This window comes from Natrix helvetica (genome assembly GCF_964273705.1).
Source record: "Natrix helvetica genome assembly, chromosome: 2".
Classification (NCBI taxonomy): domain Eukaryota; kingdom Metazoa; phylum Chordata; class Lepidosauria; order Squamata; family Natricidae; genus Natrix; species Natrix helvetica.
The window spans coordinates 38,237,560-38,262,795 of NC_138552.1; the positions used below are offsets into that span (position 1 = coordinate 38,237,560).

At 39.3% G+C, this 25,236-nt stretch overlaps 1 protein-coding gene across 1 annotated transcript in view; it reads left to right on the forward strand.

Annotated features, from left to right (window-relative positions):
* CKMT2 (creatine kinase, mitochondrial 2) overlaps window positions 1-25,236 on the forward strand; it is a 42,073-nt gene that overhangs the window by 15,362 nt on the left and 1,475 nt on the right. The window contains exons 4-9 of the mRNA XM_081944537.1: window positions 242-337; window positions 2,018-2,239; window positions 3,776-3,861; window positions 21,027-21,150; window positions 22,391-22,525; window positions 22,734-22,859. Coding sequence (XP_081800663.1) covers window positions 242-337; window positions 2,018-2,239; window positions 3,776-3,861; window positions 21,027-21,150; window positions 22,391-22,525; window positions 22,734-22,859 — 789 coding nt within the window. The remainder of the gene's footprint in view (window positions 1-241; window positions 338-2,017; window positions 2,240-3,775; window positions 3,862-21,026; window positions 21,151-22,390; window positions 22,526-22,733; window positions 22,860-25,236) is intronic.

Consider the following 25,236-nt stretch of genomic DNA (forward strand, 5'->3'; position numbering starts at 1 on the left):
ATATTGTAGAATTCTTGGAGCTGACATACCACAATATGCTTGAGGATCTTGTTCAGGAAGGCAAACTGGCATTTGTTAAAAATTATTCAAAACGAGTCAGATTCAAAGAAGTACCAAGAAAGTTAAGCATGCGTGTGATAGTTTTATATTATTGAGAATTTTGTGCACTTCTTCAGACTGATTTATGAGCACAGATAGCAAAGTAAACGGGAGAAAATCATACACTTTATTGTCTTGACAGGTATTTGCTGCGATTTTTGATCCTGTTATCAAAGTAAGACATAATGGATATGACCCCAAACTAATGAAGCATCATACTGACTTGGATTCTTCAAAGGTAGGACCTAACTTAAGTCTTAAAGAAAAAAAAAACCTGAAGACAAAACTGGTTTGAGAATAGCAGTAAAAGAATATTATAGTTGATAATAGTATTTCAGTACTACGTTCTCAAAAAGTATTTTGGGACAGCCAGAAGAATAGGACCAAGTGAAATATACCACCAGACAAACCAGATAAAACTCCCTTAACAAACTAACAAAATGTGTGCTGCATTAAAACAACTATAGGATACTCAGCAAGTGTCCTCTTAGTGCTGTAAAGGGTATAACCCACATGCATTGTGTGTTTTTTTATCCCGCCATCTGCCCCAAAGCTGCTCTGGGATGAGAGGTAATTAATGTCAGGGGAAATTTCACCCTGAGCTAATGAGGTGTAGACCGTCAGCTTTTCCAAACAGCATATCTTCAAAAAGCGAAAGTAAGATCCAATAACAAGTTCTAATTAAAACAAACTTTTAATATGAAAATAAGAAAATAAGAAAATAAACAAATCTATCTAATTGTTACATTTTGGTAAGAACAAATTATCGTCCACCTTCTTGGCAGACGAACAAAGATCAAAAGGGAAGAAGTCTCTGGAATGTGTGTGATGTATTATAAAAATGTTAAGCATGCGCAGCAAATCATTGCTGATAAGGGCCTGTGACCTGCGCAGTAACTCTTCAGTAACTCTTCAGTTCAGCTAGCAAACAATTAATGCAGTGACAATTCATATGGGAGATATGACATGCAGATCTTGCAGTTATACAAAGTATAGAAGTACCTTTGTTCTGGATAGTTACATACTTTTCCTAGGTTTTTTTTAAAAAAAAAACTTCTTAAATTTATGACTGAAATGCTCCTACATTGCACCTGTTTTATTTCCTAGATTTGTTCCCTTGCTTCCAAATCCAAAGCCAGTTTTCTCCATTTTCCTGTCCAGCCATTTCAGGGCTTTTGTTCTGAGTTACAAATAATATTCGTATTCCAGATTTTAATTGGATAATATCTATTTTTACTCTGTGCTGTCAGATTTCTCCTAAGGATACTAGTATGGTATCATTTTAAATGTTGGGGATTACATGCAGAAAGTAGATGGGTCTAGTACAGGCATGAAATCCTCTTTCCTTTGATACCGGTCTGGGTGAATGGGCGGAGTCTCCTGCCGCCGCCACTACTGTTTCGCCTGAACCGGGGCTAACCAGCAGAATACCTCTGGTCTAGAATGAAAACTACGTTTGTTTTAATGTAATTTACATGAAATGAATTAAATAAATATTCCCCATGTGTTTAGTGAGGAATATATATTTGTTTAATAATTTCTAAATTTTATCGCCTCATTGTTACAATTTAACAGGAAAATTATAGCTAGGTAGTGTTCAACCAAGTTCACTGCTGAAATAGAGCAGCCAGCAATTTTGTGATGAATAACTGAATGAAGCATTCAAATTTCTAATTCAGATGGTTACATTTTATCATCAAGAAAAGTTAACTAATGCTATGTTTTTAAATTCAGAGTGAGGTGTTGCAGATCTTGTCTAGAGGCATTGTAATAACATTGCTAATCTTGGGACCACACAACTGGCTGAAATAGGGACTAGGGTTCTTGCTCACCAAAATATCTGGAGCCGATCCTGAGTATCTTTAGGTATAATTCACAACTGTCTCAATATATTTTCAAACTATTTGATTTTGGACAGATTGCCCAAGGACAATTCGATGAGCGCTATGTTTTATCCTCCCGTGTGCGCACGGGACGAAGTGTTCGTGGCCTGAGCCTCCCTCCTGCCTGCTCCAGGGCAGAGAGAAGAGCTGTTGAGAACGTTGTTGTCACTGCCTTGTCTGGGCTGAAACGAGACCTGGCTGGAAAATATTACAGCCTGACAACTATGTCTGACAAGGATCAACAACAGCTAATTGATGTAAGTCTAATGCCAAACCTGGGACTTGAACATAGATAACAAGGTTAACAATGTGGAGAGTCTCTCTTGAAGTAACTCCTGGAGATTACATGGACACGGGTATGAAGACATGGAACTAATTGTCCTTGCATTCTCCTGGGCCTTTCAGTTTCCCAGTTTTATTTATAATTCGGAGTTTTCTTGGGGCTCGCCAATGGTTTTTCTAGACCAACGAAGGTTGGTTAGGCTGATTAGGTAAGAGAGTTACTCTTGGGCAGCCAGGGAGGGTTAATTTGGTTCTGATAGGATTAGACAAAGAGCTGGCATTCACCCTGGTCATGTCTAAAGGATCAGGGGGGAAAAGGGTACGGTCTGCATTTTGTTGGTTAGATTTATTTTCTTCACCACACAATATAACAAACTATTCCTTGCTGGTTGAATATCAACCAATCAACATTTTTCAGCTGGAATTGATTTTTCTTCCCCCTCATCGCAATAGAAGCAAATTATGCATTCTGACAAGACCCAAGCAATAGCAATAGCACTTAGACTTATATACCGCTTCATAGTGTTTTTACAGCCCTCTCTAAGCGGTTTACAGAGTCAGCCTATTTCCCCCAACAATCTGGGTCCTCATTTTACCCACCTCGGAAGGATAGAAGGCTGAGTCAACCTTGAGCTGGTGAGATTTGAACTGCCGAACTGAAGTTACCAGTCAGCTGAAGTAGCCCGCAGCACTGCATTCTAACCACTATGCCACCTCGGCTCAATATTAAACATACATGAATATATACACACTAACAGATCTCTTTTATTTGTGGAATTCTAGAAAGAATATCAAACCCTCAAATAACTCTAGAAAGTATACAAGAATTCATAATCCATTTATTTAAAAATGTGAATTGAAAATTTGAAATATATTTATGTGAAGGTCTGGGTAGAATTAGGGTTAAAAATAAATGTTTTTAAAAAAATGCAAATACACTGCAATCCTAAGAACACTTAGGAAATGTGTTAATGAACAGACTTGTAAGTAAACATAAAACAAAACTGAGTTGTAACTGAGGATTAACTAGAAAGGAAGAACAGAATTAATCAGCAAAAGCAATATAAAAATATTAGAATAAATTAGTTTTTTTAATTTCTATTGTTATTTGAATAAGCCTCGTGTCTCAAAAAAAATCTTATTTGTGGGTATTGATTAATGTAAAAGCAGTAGGTGTGACTCAAATCTTATTCTGTGATTCCTTAAAGTTAATTTAACCCTAAGTAGAATTTAAATGTATTAAGCATAATTTCATTTAATTTTAAAATACTTTGAATACTTTAATTGTTTCTTTCTATCTTAGCATGTTACAATTCTTTACAAAACCTTAAAGCTACATGAAATTAAAAACATAGTCATATATATTGGAAACCCAGCTTTTTATTTCCAGGGGAAAAAAACAAGTATTATTTTTCTGCACTCTTCACCTCTGTGAACTGATTCACCATTGTAATTCAACTTTTTTCTTTTTTCTTTTCTTTCCCTCTGCCTTGAATTATGCTGGTCTCCAGGACCATTTCCTATTTGATAAGCCAGTTTCCCCTTTGTTAACGTGTGCTGGAATGGCCCGTGACTGGCCAGATGCCAGAGGAATATGGTACGAAATGTGAGATGTGCACGTTTTCAATGTGAACGAATAATTATACTAGTTTCTAACTCAGTTGCTACTATTCCTAATTCTGAGCATGTTTGGCAAACACAGTCTCTTCTTCCAGTACATCATCTTTAAGCTTGAAGTAGGAAATATTTTGGTGGCCATGAGTTACTTTTGACCAGCTGCCAGAAATTTGGATCAATGGTGTGAGAAGGGAGAATTCAGGAATGTTGGTTTTGTTTTTTGAATAGATGAGTATTCCAGATCTTACATTACGATGTATCATTCTTTCTCACTTCAATATGGCAGGAAACTACTTTGAATTTTCATCAATCATGGTCAGAGAGAACACCAAGGACCATTAAAAATGATGTTTTTAACTGTCCATGACCCTGGGCCTTTTTTTAAAAAAATTAAAAACATCTGTGATCAAAGATGCAACAATAACAAGAAAAGAAAAGAACTGCGAGACCACCTACTGCCACCAGTAGCCTCCCACCGTCCAGTACGATCCCATAGAGTTGGCCTCCTCAGGGTGCCGTCGGCCAGACAGTGTCGGCTGGTGACCCCCAGGGGGAGAGCCTTCTCTGTGGGAGCGCCTTCCCTCTGGAATGAGCTGCCCCCGGAGCTTCGCATAATCCCTGACCTCCGGTCCTTCCGACATGCCCTAAAAAGTTGGCTTTTCCAGCAAGCCAGCCTGGCCTGTTAATTTTTAACTTATTTTAAATGTATTGTCTTTTAAATTTGTTTTGTTTTTTTGGATATGGATTTAAATTTTTTTTAAACTTTTGGGATGTATGTTTTTTAATGTTGTACGCCGCCCTGAGTCCTTTTGGAGAAGGGCGGCATATAAATCCAAACAAACAAACAAACAAACAAACAAACAAACAAACAAACTAGGGATTTGTACCCTTTTCTTTGTTTTTATTCTTAATTGTCCCAAAATAGCTAATAAAGTCCATAGATATATTCTGGGGCATGATTTTAATATTTTGCTTGCACTAATGCATGTGTGTGTGGCTACATATCTATATAGATGACAAAGGAATGCAATTATCTCTCCTTTTTATTTTTTAAACAAAATTGCTTTCTTTAATAAAAGAAGTAAAATTGCTTTCTTTAATGAAACAGTGATAATCAATGTTTTGAAACTTTTTGAACAGGTGAACTCTTTTATACTTTTTAATTTCTCAATGTAAAAAACTTTCCACCAATATTAGTACAAAGGATATTACCAGTCTGATTTTTAAGGAAAGTCCAAAAGCATGTTGCTCAAGAACCCTTAAGGCAGGGGTGTCCAAACTTGGGAACTTTAAGACTTGTGGACTTCAAGCATAGCTGGCTGGGGAATTCTGGGAGTTGAAGTCCACAAGTCTTAAAATTCCCAAGTTTGGACACCCCTGCCTTAAGGAGAGATAAGTTATTTAAATTAAAAGCAGTTCTGTTGCCTTTGTTTTAGAAATTCTGTACAACAAAAACACTATAAAGTGTTAATGCAAGCAGGTCAATGCTGCCCATAAACAATTTCCATCAGGTAAACTCAGTTGGTTCTAGTCTATCCTGACTTGGACTTCAAACTGGGACAGATCACAGAATATAAATTTAGCAATTAATTGTTCTGCTTATTCTTCCAAAGGAAGTAGACATTTCCTCTTCATTTTCCTCTTGCCCTTTTTGGAAATTACATTGATCAGGACAGGATCCATATTTAAAATATGTGATCAATATTTGTTCTCTTTGCCTAAAGAAGGCAGTAATAAATCCTTTATTGGAGAAAAGCTTTTTTAACCTGGGAGTACATAAAATGCTTTTTTTCTGGAAAAATGATTAGAAGATTATGGCCTCTTAGCTCCAGATGTGTCTTGAATAATACTGAATACAATACAATACAATACAATACAATACAATAGCAGAGTTGGAAGGGACCTTGGAGGTCTTCTAGTCCAACCCCCTGCCTAGGCAGGAAACCCTATACCAGCAATGGCAAACCTTTTTTGGCTTGCGTGCCATAAGCGGGAGGAGCGCAGTGGGGTAGTGTGCGGGCGTGCCACACCCATAATGCAATGCACGACACACACACACCCAGTGTGCATGTGCGCACTACAGGCACTCCCCCCCATTTTTGCATGCATTTTTTGCATGCCCTCCGGAGGCTTCAGGGACCTTCAGGACACTTCCCTGAAGCCTCCGGAGCAGTCAAAACGAACCTCTGAGCAAACCGGAAGTCTGTTCCCGAACTTTCGGTTTGCCCGTAGGGCCATTTTTTTGCGCTCCAGAGGTTTCAGGGAAGCTCATGAAGCCTCCGGAGGGCCTTCGGGGGGGGAGGCTCTTTTCGCCCTCCCCAAGCTCCTATAAATCCTCTGGAGCCTGGAGAGGGTGAAAAATGGCTGTAAAAAGGGGTGACCTCAGTTGGCCAGCACGCGCATGCGTGCTGGCCAGCTGACAGGGCAGCGCCTCGCATTCCCTGACAAATGGCTCCACGTGCCACCTGTGGCACACGTGCCATAGGTTCGCCATCACTGCCCTATACCATTTCAGACAAACGGCTATCCAACATCTTCTTAAAGACTTCCAGTGTTGGGGCATTCACAACTTCTGGAGGCAAGCTGTTCCACTGATTAATTGTTCTAACTGTCAGGAAATTTCTCCTCAGTTCTAAGTTGCTTCTCTCCTTGATTATTTTCCACCCATTGCTTCTTGTTCTACACTCAGATGCCTTGGAGAATAGTTTGACTCCCTCTTCTTTACGGCAACCCCTGAGATATTGGAACACTGCTATCATGTGTCCCCTAGTCCTTCTTTTTATTAAACTAGACATACCCAGTTCCTGCAACCGTTCTTCATATGTTTTAGCCTCCAGTGCCCTAATCATCTTTGTTTCTCTTCTCTGCACTCTTTCTAGAGTCTCCACATCTTTTCTACATCGTGGCGACCAAAACTGAATGCAGTAGTCCAAGTATGGCCTTACCAAGGCATTATAAAGTGGTATTAACACTTCACCTGATCTTGAGTCTATCCCTCTGTTGATGCAGCCTAGAACTGTGTTGGCTTTTTTGGCAGCTGCTGCACACTGCTGGCTCATACTTAAATGGTTGTCCACTAGGACTCCAAGATCCCTTTCACAGTTTTACTACTGTTGAGCAAGGTACCACCTATACTGTACCTGTGCATTTCATTTTTCTTGCCTAAATGTAGAACCTTACTCTTTTCACCATTGAATATCATTTTATTAGATAGTGCCCAATAAGTTTGTCAACATCCTTCTGTTTCTTTAGCCTATCTTCTGGAGTGTTGGCTATTCCTGCCAGCTTGGTGTCATCTGCAAATTTGATGAGTTCCCCATTTATTCCCTCATCCAAATCATTGATGAAGATGTTGAAGAGTACTGGGCCCAAAACAGAGCCTTGGGGTACTCCACTGCATACTTCCCTCCATGAAGATGCAATTCCATTGAGGACTACATGTTGAGTGCAGTTGGTCAGCCAGTTACGAATCCATCTGGTGGTGATGCTGTCTGTCAGGGGAAGAATTATTTCACCCTGAACTAGATGAGGCGTAGACCGCGGCGTTTCCAAACAGGCATATTCTTTAAGGTGCGAAGAAAAAGAAATAAAGAAATCCCGGAGAACATATTCTAATTAACAACAAACTTTAATACAAAAATAATAAATGGAAATAAAACAAAATTAACTAATTGTTACATTTTGGTAAAAGCAATTCCGTCTACCAGTTTTCCTGGCAGACAGACAAAGATCAAAAAGGTGAGAACTCTCTGGAATGTGTGAAGAGCAGACGCAGTACATCATTGTCAGATAAGACCTTATGACCTGCGCAGTAACTCTTTCAGTTTAACTATTTAGTTTCAATTCGTCAGTTCAGGCTAGCAAACAATTTAACGCAGTGACACCCCTTCTTTTGCTAGTTGGGCTGACGTCATCAAATCATCAATTAAGGCACATCTTCTTTCGCAGATATTCGTGTTGTGCTGCTGGAAGTGGTTTGTTGATCATATCTGCAATCTGATCATGTGTAGAAACATATTGCAATTTAACAAAACCTTGCTTAACTAATTGCTTTGTGTTTTGATAACGAATGTCAATGTGTCTGGACCTAGAACCTGTGAAATGTGACTCAGAAATATAAACCACAGATACATTATCTTCCATCACGGTGATTGGTCGAATCGGACGTGTCCAGATATCTGTGATCAAAGCATCAAACCATGTTAGAGAATTACAAGCATCTGAAACACAAGCATATTCAGCTTCAGTAGATGAACATGAAACAAAACTCTGTTTTCTCACTTGCCAGTAAACAGGACAACCATTCAGGAACATCATGTAACCAGAAGTGCTTTTGCGTGATTTCTTATCGCTTGCCCAGTCAGCGTCGGCATAGCAAATTAACTGTGGATGATCAGTGTGTGTTGGTTCTAGCAATAACTTCATGTGTTTAGTGTGTTTCAGGTATTTCAACAACTTCTTAATGCATGCCCAATGAAATTGTGTTGCCTTACCTACGTGTCGTGATAAAAGATTAACACTAAGTGCAATGTCAGGTCTGGTCCAACTACTAATGTATAATAGTGAACCAATGACTGAACGATAAAGTGTTTGGTCCTCGAACTCAGGACTTGGTTAATGTGTTAAGTTGTGAAAATCTGTTTGCATGGGTGTCTTTGTTGCGTTAGCATCTTTCATGTTGCAATGATGCAAAATGTGGTCAATTTTCTCCTCTTGTGAAAGACTAAACCCCTTCTGTGTCTTTTCAATCTGAACACCTAAATAAGTGCTAATGTGTCCTAAAGATTTTAGTGTGAAGTATCTCTGCAAACTTTTGGCAAAAATCTCACTCATTTTCTTATTTGGACCAATGTAAACAATATCATCAACATAAACAAGAATTATCTCATATGCATTGTTAGATCTTTTTGTGAACACGCATTCATCAGTTTCGGACTTAATAAAGCCAATTGAATTTAGTTTGTCAGTAAGACATAAATACCACATTAAACCTGACTGTTTCAGACCATAAAGACTTTTGTTCAGGAACCAGGTATCCCCTTCTTGCTTTCGGAATCCTGGAGGGCTTCTCACATAGATCTCTTCATCTAGGTCTGCATGTAGATAAGCTGTGTCCACATCAAATTGGAAAACTTCTAAACCAAGAATAGTTGCAGTGGTTAAGGCAATTTTTACACTTTCAGTTCTGACTGTTGGTGAGTAAGTGTTTGTGTAGTCCTCAGGATAACGTTGAGCGAAACCCTGAGCTACAAGTCTGGCTTTGTACAAAGACTCACCATTCGGTTTCTTCTTGATTCTGTAAACCCATCGAGTGCCAATGACTTTCTTGTTTGCTGGAGGTTTTGCAGGTGTGAATACATTAAGTTTCTTTAAACTGTCCATTTCATCCTGCATTGCATCATACCATTTGTCTTGCTCTGAATCAGGAAGCTGTTTGATTTGTGTGAATGTCTCAGGAGGAAGAGTAACGTTGCAAATCAAAAGTAATGGTGTTTTTGTCAGTTGCCATGAATATCGTTGTGGAGGGATTCCTTTTGTGACTCTCTTGGATCGTCTAGGAACAACAGTCCAGTCTTCTTCTTCTTCATCCTCGTCCTCACGTTCGTCGCTAGCATCAGCATCCGTGGCTTGCGAAGACGGAACATCAGGTTGTGAAGAACTGGTAGAAGGATCATCTGCCTGCGAATTGTCATCAGGCTGCATGGCGTTTTCAACACCATCTCTAGGAAAATAAACTCCAGGATCATTGGAATGAATCCTGGACCAGTCAATATCTTCCTCAAAGTTAGCAGATTGTGAAATGACAATCACATGTCTAGGATCAATGAATTTGCACCATTTTGAGTTATCATCAATACCCATAAATCTCAGTCTCTTTGCTACTGGACTTCCCTTTCTTCTTTGACTTAAGGGAGTGTTCACCATAGCGTATGAACCAAAAATGTGGAGGTTCTTGAGATCAGGCTTGTAGCCATACAGCATGTAGAAAGGAGTTTGATTGATTACACTGCTCCAAGTACGATTAACAATGTAATTTGCATATTTGATTGCTTCACCCCAGTATATGCTACCGAGATTGGCATCTTCTAGAAGACAACGCATCATGGTTTGCAGAACTCCTTGTCTTCTTTCTACGACTCCGTTATGAGCCGGTGTATATGGAGCGGATGTCTGATGAAGAATTCCATTCTTACGCATCCAGTCCTGGAAACGCTGAGACGTTGAGACATGAATTCTGCACCACGGTCACTCTGGATTCTGGCGATGCGAACTTGGTATTGTGTAGAAACAAAAGCTGCAAAGTCTTTAAAGATCTGAAAGGTCTCAGATTTCTCTCTCATAGGCTAAATAAACTAAACTAAACTATACAAATCCATATCTAGAATGATTATCTACAATTGTTAGAAAATACTTTCTACCACCAATTGTTGGTGGGAAAGGACCCACTATGTCAGTGTGTACCAAATCAAAAATGCATGTTGACAGGCGTGTAGCGTGTTTGGGAATTGCAGCTGCTTTGGATTTAGCTTTCCTGCAAACTGCACAATCCAAAAACACCTTACACCCCTTTAGATCCAAACCTTTTGCGAACTCCGGCATCTTTCTAAGAACATGGAAACTGGCATGCCCCAATCTTCTGTGCCACTTGTGGATACACCTGGAATGCAAAGGTTTACCAGTTAGTGAATTCTCAACATTAACAGTTTCATGAGGAACCTCAGGTTTGCTCTGAGCAACCTGCTTCTGTTTTCTCTGTTTGTTGGCTTTAGGAGCCTTTGGCATAGCAACGGGTTCTCTCTCTGAAGCAAATCTCTCTGGGCCCGTGCTGTCCCTTTTTGGAGTTTGCATACTTGCCTGTGCTTGCCTTTTAGGCTTTGGCTTTAAGTAATAAACACCACCAATCAGCATGGTTTCAGCAACAATATCTCCATCTTTAACTATGTAACTTGCTTTTTCGAGGTGGTGAACCTGGAACTTTAAATCTCTAGACAAGTGACTTTGACTAAGCAAATTACTGGTTGCTGAAGGTATGTAATAAACATCAGGGATGAATGTATCGAGCTCTTCAATGTAAACAGTTCCTTTTCCCATGACCTTGCAAGTGTGGTTGGTGAAGGAGTACAGTTCTCGATACTCTGGCTCTGGCTCGCCCATCTCTGTGAAAAGTTCCTTTCTGTGGGTAACGTGCACAGCTGCTCCACTATCTAAAATCCACAAAAGACGTCTGTCGTACTTTGGATCAGGTTGTGGAACGTTGGTTATGGCCAATGTTGCGAGTGGAGCTTGTGGATCACGCCTTGGACCACGACGACCTTGTCTTCCGCCTCTACCTCTGCCTCTGGAGTCTGTTCCTCTGGGCTGGTATGTGACGGGAGCTGGAACTCGTTGGGGACAATCCCGGGTGTCATGTCCCACATGGTTGCAGGTGTAGCATTTTGGCATCCTTGGAGCGTAGCCTCTTCCTCGGAAGGGACGTCTAGCTGGAGCCTTTGATGCTTGGGGTCGTTGCAGATGTGGCGTAGCTAATTTGATAGCTTCCTCCTCCACTAAAAGTCTGCAAATGTGGTTAACTGTGCGTTGGGCAATAGGCACGTAGTTAATCTTTGCAATGGCATCTTTCCATTCATAATTCAATGAGTTAATGATGATGCTAATCATTTGGATGTCATCGATTACATGGCCACTTTCTCTCAATTCACTTCTCATCCTTTTCAGTTTGGTCAAATGTCCACCAATTCGTTCACCAGGTTTCAACTTCGAACCATGGAACTCAGACATGAGCAAACATGAAGATTCAGTTGAAATGGGCCTGTAGCAATCTTCCAAAATAGCCCAAATTTGTTGGGCTGTTTCATCAGGTGGAAAGGTAACCTGGAGTTCAGTTTCCATCGACATGAGCAAAGTGGTGGATGCTCTGGTTTCCAGATCTCTCATTGCAGGAGTCCATGGCTGGGCAGGAGGATTAAAAACCATACAGTGTGTGCCTTCTCTGCGAAGCAAGAGTGCAATTTCACTGACCCAGGCTTTATAATTCTCTCCTGACTCCTTTAATTTTGACTCACCAGTCAAAGGAGTGACAGAAAATGCCTGCTGAGGGATATGCATTGGAACAACTTGCTGTGCAGGTTGAAAAGCTGGTTGTTGAACCAGGGGGTGCTGTAATTGCACCATTGGCCTTTGTGTGGCAACATTAAATTGACTTCCTTGCATTCGCCTTTGGCTTTGCCTTGTTCCATCTAGGGAGGATCCAACACCACCAGGGGGCGCTGAAGACTTAACCTTTGGAGGCAAAGCTTGGGCATCTAGAGGACTTATAGATAAATCTTTCCAACTTTGGTGCAATTGTTTTAACTTTAACAACGAAAAATAATTTTTTAATAACTTTAACAACGAAATGTTAATAACATTTAACAACGAAATGTTGTCCCGGTGTTTGGAAGCCGTGCGGGTCTGGATGGGGGACAACAGACTTAAGCTCAACCCTTCCAAGACTGAGTGGCTGTGGCTACCGGCGCCCCGATTTAACCAGTTGACACCATCACTGGCCATAGGGGGCGAATTATTGCCCCCTGTGGAACAGGCGCACAATTTGGGCGTCCTCCTTGATGCCAGGCTGTCAATGGATGACCATCTGACAGCCGTGGTGAGCGGGGCGTTCCACCAGGTTCGCCTGGTGCGTCAATTGCACCCCTTATTAGATCGGGACGCCCTACGCACAGTCACTCATGCGTTGGTGACGTCTCGCCTGGACTACTGTAATGCTCTCTACATGGGGCTCCCCTTGAGATGCACCCAAAGACAACAGCTAGTTCAGAATGCGGCCGCGCAGGTTATTATGGGAGGATCAAGATACTCCCATATAACATCATTCCTGCGCGAGCTGTACTGGCTGCCTGTGGTTTTTCGGGTGCGTTTCAAGGTGTTGGTTACTATCTTCAAAGCGCTCCATGGCATGGGACCTAGTTACCTGCAGGACCGCATCTCACCTCATACATCTCTACGACCTATCCGCTCTCACAGAGAGGGTCTCCTCCAGGTGCCATCTGCCAAGCAGTGCCAGCGGGTGGCGCCTAGGAGTAGAGCCTTCTCTGTGATGGGCCCAACCCTCTGGAATGACCTCCCTCCCGATATTAGAACTACAAATGACCTCCGCTCCTTCCGACAGCTCAAGACTCACCTGTTCCGACTAGCTGGCTTAGCCGATTGATAGTTCCATCTTCCACCTCCTGGCAAACATTTTAAACATTTTATTGGGAATTTTTAAAGGGAATTTTAATTGTATTTGTATTTTAATTAAGAACTGTACAGTATATTTTTTACCTCCTCCGTTTACGTCTATGTCTACGTCTACATCTACGCTTCTGTCTATGTATTTGTATATGGTTTTAACATGACTGTACACCGCCCCGAGTCCTGTCAAGGAAAGGGTGCGGTCTAGAAATAAAATTTATTATTATTATTTATTATTATTCTGCTCTAATAAATTTTCTCCACCAGCAGATGGCAGTGCAGCTTCACTTCTTGGCTGCATCAGGCCTTTATACGTGGCCGGAGAAGTAGTAGAACAAAGAAGATCACGTGACCTCGGTGACGTGTACATATCTCTCTGTTCTGATTCACCTAAAGCAATTTCCTCTATGGGGTGTGTCTTAGGTTGTTTTGGAGAAGACAAGATGGCGTCCTCAGACATTTTGGGAGTGGGGAAACCCATCCTACTTCTTTCCCATCTTTCATAATATTCTCTAGCTTCTCTGGCATATTTTTCAAAACGCTCTATCTGGTCACGATAGCTTTGCATTTCTTCCCCAGTGCCTGAGAAGGATTCATAAGTTTCACTTTCTGCGTGGGGGTGTTTTTCCTCTGCCGGCAGTTGCCGCGAGGACTTTGGCCAGTCATCAATTGTTTCATAATCTCCAAGAGTTTGGGAGTGAAGTTGCTCTGCCAACGTGGAATGTCTTGGCTTTGCCCCCAATATGGTATAATCTCTTGGAGATATTTGGGAGCTTTCATAATGAGAAGGGGAACTACTGACCTCGGTTCGTAGATCTCACCTCCTGTAGCTCCTTCCCCTTGTTGAAAAATTGCCTCCACAGTTGGCTCGGCTGCTGGAGAAATCTGTTGCTTTTGAAGTAAGTTTGAAGAAGCTTGCATTTCTGTGTCTGAGGGAATGGCGCGTTCCATGTCTGCGTTTTCTCTTTTTCTTCCTTGGCATGGCTAGGTAGCCCAGCCGGTTATCTCTTAAAGATAGCTTGAAGGAAAACAGCCGTAAATTATAACCATCTCTCTGCTACCATTAATTGTCAGGGGAAGAATTATTTCACCCTGAACTAGATGAGGCGTAGACCGCGGCGTTTCCAAACAGGCATATTCTTTAAGGTGCGAAGAAAAAGAAATAAAGAAATCCCGGAGAACATATTCTAATTAACAACAAACTTTAATACAAAAATAATAAATGGAAATAAAACAAAATTAACTAATCGTTACATTTTGGTAAAAGCAATTCCGTCTACCAGTTTTCCTGGCAGACGGACAAAGATCAAAAAGGTGAGAACTCTCTGGAATGTGTGAAGAGCAGGCGCAGTACATCATTGTCAGATAAGACCTTATGACCTGCGCAGTAACTCTTTCAGTTTAACTATTTAGTTTCAATTCGTCAGTTCAGGCTAGCAAACAATTTAATGCAGTGACACTGTCTAACCCAAATTCTTCTACTTTATCTAGTAATAGGTTATGGTCTACCTTATCAAATGCCTTACATTATCACATTATCAAAGAATGCAATAAGATTAGTCTGGCATGATCTGTTTTTGACAAACCCATGTTGGCTTTTGGCTATTACTTTGTTTGCTTCTAGTTGTTCGCTAATTCGTTGCTTGATTATCTTTTCCAGAATCTTTTCTGGTATTGAGGTCAGGCTGATAGGTCTGTAGTTTCCCGGATCTGTTTTTTTCCCTTTTTTGAAGATGGGAACCACATCAGCTCTTTTCCAGTCCTCTGGTAGTTCCCTGGTGATCTAGGATCTCTGAAAGATATAGTTCAGTGGTTCTGAGATCTCGTTTGCCAGTTCTTTCAGAACCCTGGGGTGTAATCCATCCGGTCCTGGTGATTTGAACTCGTCTAGGGTAGACAGGTGCTCACTTACCATTTCCTTCCCTATTTCAACTTCTGTTCCTAATCTGATTTTTGTGGTGCTGTGTTTTTTTTTGAAATTTTTTAATTGTTTTAATTAAACAAAAACAGACAAAAAATACATTCTTCATTACATCTTGTAGAAAGCATGTCAATTGGTTACAAATAAATTTTGTGCGTTACTATACATCCTTCATATTTTTAATTTACATTTTAAAATCAAAAATCTTTATGTATTTTGCCATCAATATACCATCATTCTCATTTAGCTATAATTATTTAAACATGCTTTTATTTAGAATCATTTGTATTTAAATACACAACCACCTACTGGCATTCATTTGTTATTCCCATAAAGCTCCAATAATTACCCTTTTATAGCATATTCCCTTTTTTTCCCAACTCACTATTTAAGGCTTATATCTGGTTGCTTTTACCAATGCCAAGACATGCAAAAATCATTAAACATTATCCATTAACATTTCCTTATTATTATTATAGTTATCTATAGAAAAAAAGAATTTTTTTTGCCATTTATATCACATCTCCTCCCCTCCGACTCAAGAAAAATTATATCTTTATAATAAAATCTAAACAAAAGTTTGTTAATAAAGTTTATAAGTGCCTAAGAGAAATTACATCTTTATATCAAAATCAAAAAACAAAAATGTATTAGTGAAATTGATAAATCTTTTCCCCAGGTCCCACTTTACAATTTATCTCCAAATTATTTTTACTAATTGAGATTATTATTCCATTATTATTATCATGAGTTATTAATTAATGAATAAACATTTTAAAGAAAACATTCTAAAAGTGTCTAGCAAATCCTACTTATTAACAACCAAAGGTTAACTAAATTTTGAGTTATCAACCTTCATTATCAGCCTGTGTTTTTCCAGTAACAAAACAATCTTACCTCTTTAGCCAGTTGTGTCAATTCTCTTTTGTTATTATTTACTTTTGTGCAAGCCTTTCTTCATTGTGAGCCTTAGCTTTCCTCACTTCATCTTTACATGCTTGGCTATTTGCTGATATTCTGCCTTAGTTATGTCCCCCTCTTTCCACTTTTTATACTTATCTTTTTTGTCTTTCAATTTGTCAGAGAGTTCTTTATGCAGCCATGCTGGTTTCTTTTGGGAGCTGTTATTTTTCTTCTTCATTGGTATTGTGCTAGACTGGGCTTTTGTAATCTCATTTTTCAAAATTTCCCAAGCTTCTTGAGTTGTTTTCCCCTTGAGGATTCTCATCCATGGAATTTTTCCCAAGCTCTCTCTAAGTTTATTGAAATTAGCTCTCTTAAAGTCCAAGACTCTAGTTTCACTTTGTTCTATTACTTGTGTTTACATAATGTTGAATTCCAATATTGCATGGTCACTTGCCCCCAGGGTTCCTGTGGCTTCAACATCTTCTATCATTTCTTCTCTGTTAGTGAGAATTAAGTCCAATATGGCTGATTCCCTTGTTCCTTTCTCTACTTTTTGGGAAACAAAGTTGTCTGCTAGGTTTGTTAGGAACCTGTTGGATCTTCCACTTGGTGCAGAGTTTGTTTCCCAGTTGATGTCAGGGTAGTTAAAATCCCCTACTACTATTGTGGTGTGCTTCCTACATACCTTAGTTAGCTGACTAGCAAAAAGTTTATCTACTTCCTCTGCTTGGTTGGGTGGCCTGTAGTATAGACCTATGGCAATGTAATTTCCTCCCCAACCTTTAATATTGACCCAAATGCATTCAATAATATTGACTTTCTAGATTCACTTTAACCAGGCTAGGATCTTGTGTTGAAATTGTTTGGTTTTTGTAAACTTCCTATGTTGAAAATGGGGTGAGGGAATACAACTCTACTAATTTTCCTGGGTGTCTGGTTGTTTTTAGTACCATCAACCATAATATCTTCCTGGGTTGTCTGGTGAGATTGAGCCATGGGCATCATTTTAACATTGTCTGGTCAACCTATCAGGCTGTGTCTAGAAAGTAGTGCTGGGAAATGTTGTTCAACATTTTCATGAAACTGTAGAGGGAACTTCATGCTGGCCGGCGTGAGCATGGGCGCTGGAGCTGACGGTTCATGTTCTGGCAGATATGGCTCTGCATGCCACCTGTGGCACGCGTGCCATAGGTTCGCCATCATGGCACTAGGCTTTTTCTTTTTAACCGGTAGGATCTGGTGCAATGTCATAGTTATTGCAGTGTAGTCCATTGAAGGTAACTGCACTATGCTATAGGGTTTAGCATTGAAGTTAGTCTAATGTTGTTTTACTTTTTTTATTTCACTGATCTCACTTTCAACTACCCAGGGTTATTTTTTATAAGATGGACAACCATGTTATTCTTTAAAATTAAAATAAACTGCATAGATATACAAGTATAGAATCTGAGGGACTTTCTGTGCACTATGCAGCGTGCACAAGGTACAAGGTTTATACGATGCTTGCACAAAACAACCTGTATTAATTGGCCAACTGCTTTTTTTCTTCTTTTCTCCAATATTTCCAGTTCTTAGAGACTGTCTCACATGACCCTGCAATTTTCTTGGCAAGGTTTTTCAAAAGTGTTTTTCTATTGCCTCCTTTTCTAAGAGAAAATGACTGGGGCCAAGGTCACCCAGCTGGCTTTGTGCCTAGGCTGGGATGAGAACCCATGGTCCCCCAGTTTCTAGCCTAATGCCTAATGCCTTCATTGCTACAATGGCTCTCACCAACTGTTTCCCCCAAAATAAGAAGGGTCTTGTTTTCTTTTGTTCCCCCCCCCCCAAAATAAGCCCCTGGCCTTATTTTCAGGGACATCTTATTATTTTTGAGGTGCAAGAGGCAGCGAGCGTGGTCACCTCATGGCTGCTGCTGCGTTGCAATATTTTCAGGGAGGGCTTATTTTCAGGGGAGGGGTTAACACATGCACTCAATTGCCAGATTGGCCTTATTACCCAAGGAGGTCTTATTTTCAGGGAAACAGGGTAGCCTTTGTTTAATGAATTTATATTGATTGAGCTTTTAAGCCTTAAGCAACTTAGGATCTGACTGTCTAAATTTCTACTTCATATGCTGCAAAACTGTCTTATTGTTAAGACCTCCCAAGAGGTTCTTTTGAAGATGCTGATACTGTCAGGCATTTCCTTTAATCCTGTTACTTCCAGGCTTGGCAGCTGCATTCGCCCACTGCCCCAATATTTATAAAATCTGCCAAGACACATCATTTTCTTCAAATGATTGTTACATGATTTTATTTATTTACTGTTAATTTCAATTTATATTTTAAACCTCTTTATGTTCTAGTTTCATTTCTAAAACTTTTAAGCTCTCAAATGCTCACTAGATCAGAAACAAGCTGAGTATAAATCAAATACATAGTAAATTAATTAGTCCCAGCTGCCCTGGAGAGAGAATTTAAGAGATATTTTTCTTTTGCCTTACAATACTGAACACTGGCATGGAATGCCAAAGAAATCTCTATACCAACCCTCTGTAACAAGACTAGCAGCAACAAGCAAATCATGTGTGAAGTTGACTGACACTAAAGTGCAGCTAAAGCAGGCGGGATGTCAGAATGTGTGGGCAGAACAGGCAGGGGGAAAACAATCCAAGTCTCAAAGGTGCCAGCTGATGAACCATCTTCAGCCATTGAAAATGCAACCTTGGGCTTTGAAATAGAAATCTTAACAGTAGTGCAGTTTATCTTGGTAGAATGAAATAGAAAAGAGTGAGGAAAAATATCTAGACTCTGTTTTATTACATTCAATGGAGTACCTTCACTTGTCTGCTTCATCAAGTTTTAAATCATCTTAAAGATAAACATAATAAACAAATGTTCCCCCTTAACTCAATTTTTCCTTGCACGGTTACATGATAATCTCCATTATTTTAATTCTTATTCTCTAATGTGTGCTACTCAGCCTGTTACAAATAATAAGGTTAATATCTAAAAATCTTGTGTTTATCCCTTTTTCATATTACATAATTATTCTGTCACTCCTGCTATTAAAAAGTTCCTGTAATCCCTGCTTGGCTACATCCAAGCTGATGGCACCCCAATACTCTGACAATACTTTTTGCAATTCCCATTAAAGGATCTTTTAAGGGGTTTAAAGAGAGCAACTGTTATTTCATTGTGCAAAATTAATATTACTCTCTAGTAGAGAAGGAACAACTTTTCAACGAAGGTCTTAGGCATTATCTGGTGCAATGTTTCGTAACCTTGGCAACTTTAAGATGTGTGGATTTAAATTCCCAGGATTCCTCGGCCATATTCTGACAGTTTTGGGATTTGAAGTCTGCACATTTAAGGTTGCCAACTCTGAGAAACAGTTAGTTTTGTACTGCCCTGAATACCTTGATTACTTTAAAGAAAATGGACAGAATGCAGAAGACACTTCTCTCAGACAACACACTATTTTTGACCCGGATGCTGTTATACTTTGCAGTAGGGCCCTCTCTTCTGATAAATCTGTATTTCACTGGCATTTCCTCCATTTCTGTATCAGTTCTTCCCTGTATTTTTCAACAAACAAGTCAGTTTAGAGAAAATTTAGATAAAGATTATGTATCTCCCATCATTCCTATTTCATAACATTTTAAACTTGAGGGGCAGATTCATCTTCTTCCAGTCAAAAAGCGCCTCCGTGCTTTCCCATTTTCAGTTCCCATAGCAGCATAAGCCTCATGTTGCCTTTGTTTCAAAAAGCAATGTATTATACGGCAGCAGTTCACTACGAGTAGGATTAGAGCTGTATGGTGTTACTTTTTATATAACTTTGGAAATTTGGGATTATGTGGTTGATAGTCAAGAAAGGAATGCAGCTTTGGGGAGCTTGAGTTACTCTTATTTTTTTTTCAAAATTTTTTATTGGTTTTTATACATATATGGGAAAAGGTAAGGGGATACAAAAATTTTTGGCAGCTCCCACACTAGTGATAGAAATCCATCCAAAACTCACAATTTTTACAATCTTAAAAACAAAATATAAAAGATAAGCATAAAACAAGGTCTTATTCTATATTGTCAACCATGTGTTCATTCATTTTCCTTTGTCACTTTCTAGAGTATCACCAATTGCTATTATTTCAAATACTTTTATTTTTGTGATCTGAGCCTTTTCGATATTGCTCCTTCATCTTATCCTGTTTCTCTCCCAAAAGATCAACATTCCTTCTGGCAATAACCATCTAAACCAGATTCCTTTATTGTATAGTTTCTTTGATAAGGAGGAATACTTTCTCCTTTTCTCTCTTATCTTTTTTGGAATCTGCTTAAGGATGGTGATTTCTTCATCTTTATATTTCAATGATCTCTCCCTTTGGGTCCCAAGCACCTCATCCCTTGTGGTCCTGCTGAGAAATTTAACATGTACCTCCCTTGGAACATTATGACTTCTAGCATATGCTGAATTTATCCTATAGACTAGGTCCATATCCCACCACAGCTATTTTTTATCTCTCTTAATATAATCTGCTAAGATTGAACTTATGATATCCTTAAGGCCTTCATTTTCTGTCTCTGGTAGGTTCTGGAATCTAAGAAAAAAGGACATTCTTTCAAATTCTATTTTTGCCAAAACGTTTTCCAAGCCTGCATTTCCCTTCCGGATTGTTTTAATCTCTTCCCCCAACCCAGCCTCACCCTCCTCCAACACCACAATCTTTTGTTTATTTTCTGCAATATGATGTTTAACATTTCTGAGTTCTTCTTTGAGCTCTGTCATTTCTTTTTTCAATTCATTTTGACCCCTCATAAGTTCTTGAAACATTTGAGAGACAGATAGTTCTTTTGGTCCCTCTCCAGTCCCCTCTTGCTGTAACAGTGAGGTAATTTTTGTTTGTTGCATACTGGGACTGGAGGAGGCAGATGAGGGGGCCGAAAGTGACTTGCCCGAGTTACTCTTATTTTTGATGCCACCATGAAAGTCCCAACATGATAAATAACAAAAGGGAAAGATAAAATGAAAGGACCAGCATCTATGATGATGCTTTTGAAGTTTTCTGTGACCAGAACATTAATGAACTGTGCATCTCTCTCAATCAGGCACAACAACGATAAAACATTCCTCATCTGGATCAATGAAGAGGATCACATTAGGGTGATCTCCATGGAAAAAGGTGGCAACATGAAGCGGGTTTTTGAAAGATTTTGCCGTGGATTGATAGAGGTGGATGCTTTTCTCTGACTGTTAAAATGTATTTTTGGATTTTAATATAAGAGCCATTTGTGCTTTTATGTTATTGCTGCTAATTTTTCTTTTTATTGTATGTGATACCATTTGAGTAAAGCAGAATCCTATAGTAGCAGAGTTAGGGCCCTTCAAACTAAAGTGAGGTAATTGGTACAAACAGCAAATACTGCATGGAAATGTAGGAGCTATTTCTTCAATGTATTGCCTTTTTAAAAAAAAATAAGGCAGTAGGTACCACACAGCCTGTACTGTGCTCTGCAAATCAACTTGTTCCTCTCAAGTTGGGAGGGATGAGTGACTGCTGTTGTTAAGGAAGGAAGATTTGAAACTCACTCAAATCAAGTGAAATAGAACTCGGGCAAAAATGTCACACACCAGTTCTTCAGCTAAAGCAAAGGTGTCAAGCTCGCAGCCCGTGGGCCGAATGCGTCACATCCTGGCCATGCCCTCCCCCATTTTAGCAAAGGAGGAAAAGTCGTGATACGTCACATGCAGGGATGGGTTTCTGCTGGCATTACTGCCAGTTTGGTGTGCGCAAGAGATTAATGACAGCAATTATTTTAATATGCATATAGGTTTAAATTGTGACTGAACCAGATTTTAGTTTAATAGGAGACAGAGTCTGAAGTTTTACAAAGCACAAGTGGCAAGAATTGTGTTAAAATGGCCTCCACCTCTGCTTGCAATAAAAGCAACTCTTCTAACATGTTGCTTAAAATAAAATACACTGTATTATTTTAGATATGTGCCATTTGTTTAGATCAATCGTCATAAGCAAATTACACCATTTATTGTATTAAACGATGAGCTAAAATTCATAAAATGGCAACAGATTTTATTAAGTAAGACTATGGCCAGAATAACTGAAAATGAGATGATCAATTTCTCAGCTGTGATAAAGCTTTAAACAGCCGAGAAATCAAATTATAAATTTTAGCACCCTTATCTCTAAATGGAAGCTCGGACTAAAATCAGTAGTGTTGTCCTCGAAAGGGAAACATGTAGTGTGCAGATCTAATATAGGGTTCTATCTGGCCTCTGAAGCGCTATGCTTTACAGATTTATTTGATAGATAAAATGTCCTTATTCTATTTGAAGCAGACTGTTGAAGCTTGTGGATTTGACAAACAACAGTCTGGATATAGACAACTAGTACTGTGCACAGATGGCATGTTAATATGCTATGGTGATTCATTGAATTTTATTTCCTTTCCAGGTTGAGAGGTTAATTAGAGAACAAGGATGGGAATTTATGTGGAATGAACACTTAGGATTCGTCTTGACCTGTCCATCTAATCTAGGAACTGGGTTACGTGCAGGAGTTCATGTTAAACTTCCAAAACTTAGCAAAGTACGTAAGCAATTTATATGACTCCCAAACATAAAACAATCTTTTGCGATGCCTGTAAAATCAATCCCAAAAAGTAAAACAGTGGCGATGTACCTCCTTCCTCTTAAATTGTTTGATTAGAGTAACAAGTGTTTACAAACATGCATGTTGTAAAAAAAAAGAAAGGCTCAATATTTTTATTTTCAAGAAATTGTCCCTTATATTGTAGGATCCCAGATTTTCAAAGATCCTGGAAAATCTGAGACTTCAGAAGCGTGGCACAGGTGGAGTTGACACAGCAGCTGTAGCAGATGTGTATGATATTTCCAACCTAGATCGCATGGGCAGGTCAGAAGTAAGTTTCTGCCTAGTTTCTTTATATATATATATAGGGCCCAACACCGAAGAGAAACAATTATTTACCTAAGTGTCTAAATGTCTATGGAGATTCTCAGTCATCCAGGTCACTGTTGTTCCAAAAGTGCTTTTTCAAGTGGCAACTGGACTTTTTGGTTTTTCTTTGAAGAAATTTCGCTTTTCATCCAAGAAGCTTCTTCAGCTCTCACTGGATGGTGGGGAATTTTGGACAGAGAGGACTGCTGGTTTGAAAGAGGAGTCAAAGAGGCCATAAACGTCCAAATTGAATAGCCCTCTTTCAACAGAGGGGGAGGGATAGGACATCCTCTATCTCCAGTCTACAACCCAGCCCTTTCAACAGTTCCAAGAAGGCTCCACACTCATTCGCACCATTCAGGTGATCCTGACGACACAGACAAACCTCCAGGTGGCTTAATGACTCGCTAAAAGAATGCAAATGACTAGCTGTCTGCAAGGAGTATAAATCCTTCCATCCCCCAAAATCAAGTCAGAGCTGAAGAGATGGGAAGCAAAATGTTTTCAAAGAAAAACCAGAAAGTCTTGAAAAAGCACCTTTGGGACTAAGTGTCTGAAAGTATTTGCCATATCAACAATATATTCGCTTATTTGAGGGACAATCCCTACCCAACTCAGTGACTTCTGAGCTGACAGTTACGCTGGCCCTGAGTGTGTGTGTGATAGAGCGTGTGTCTTAGATTTGCTTACTATGATACTCCAGCAGGTGTGTATCTTATTTTTGGTTTATTTTTAGCAACCTGCATACGGTTTTATTCATTTTAAAGTTGCGTGCCATTCAGAGTTGTGTATATCAGATAGGCGGCGATATAAATAAATAAAACAAATAAATATGTTAACATATGTGTGGATAATACTAGGGAAAATAAAATCACGAAAGGCTGTAATTTTTTGTATGATATTTGAAAAAGTATATAAATGTGATTGACTATTCATCGCAAAAGGGAGTTTCAATGCCCACAATTCTACTATTCCCTGGTTGTTCCTAACTTTCTATTCTGTATCTCTAATACATTTGTTTATTGCTAACCTCTAAATTTATTTTGTCTTAAATCCTACATACCCTGATTGTCATTCTCCATAGAGCAATACTCCTACATAATTCCAACTGTTTTCAAATCTTTTTTTACTTTATGGTTTCTATTTCTCTTCTGTCCAAGTCTATTTCTCCACCTTTCCACTCATGTGTTCCCAGCTGGGCTTCCTGGTTCTTTTCTTGTTTCAAATCTTTGATTCAAATTATGGAAACGGCTGGGAGAACTTTTTCCTCATGCCAGTCTCAGGCAAAGAAGAACTAGGGCCTCTTATGTCCTAGTTTGCACTATCCATGTTTCTTTGATTGTGTTTATTTCCCCAGGCAAACATCTTCCCCAATCTTCCCCTACCTGATTGATTGGGAGCTGATGTTTGATTGGCAGATGGATCATCTTACACGGGAGAAGGACGAGAAGGCAGAAGGAAGGAAAAGGCTATGGGGCTTATAGGCTTCTCTAGTAGCCTATCCTTCCACAAAAATGATTTTAAAAATCAGAAGTAAAAAACACACTGTATTAGTTTTTATGATGCATAAAAAGCTCTTTAAAAAATATACTTTACACCCTTTCATTTATTTTACATATATGCCATTTTCCTCATAGGCTACAGTCACAAAAAATATACAAAAAATATTCCTCCAAACAGAGGAAAGGAGAATCAGAGATATGTGAAAACCCTTATTCAGCTAATGAAATTTGGTCTGTATTTACCCATTAGAGGCACGGAAAATAATATATAATTAAACCATGGATGATGATGGCCAGCTGTATAATTAAACATCCATATGCAGTATTCCTACATGGAATAATATTTATTCCAAGGAGGACAACCTTGGAATTGCTCTTAATTGTAAGGTTTTCCAGTGCTGTTAATTCTTTACCCTTTTAATTATTCCTATTTTAAGGACCACTGCTCCAAATAAAGATGAATATTAGTGTTCCAGTATCTTTTTAAAAACTATACTACCCCTTATCTATGCCCTCAACTCAAATAAGCAAGTTTTGGGCAGAGGTACCCTTCATCCTCATTCACCAGACGTCAGTGACAAACGCCAGCCCTCCCACTCCTCCAATATCAAATTATGGAGGAGGAAGTTCTTACTACTAATGAACTTGGCATTTAACAGAACCAATAAAAACTGGTTAGCACTCAGGACCTCAAGTTGGAACAGAGAAACTGGAAAATGGGCAGGATGCTGATCTCCTCTCCTCCTTCCCCTGTTGTATTCTCCCCCTCCCATTGTATTCTCTTCAGAATACAGAAAGGTTTCCATATTTATACCACCTTTCCTGGGATTTTTTCTG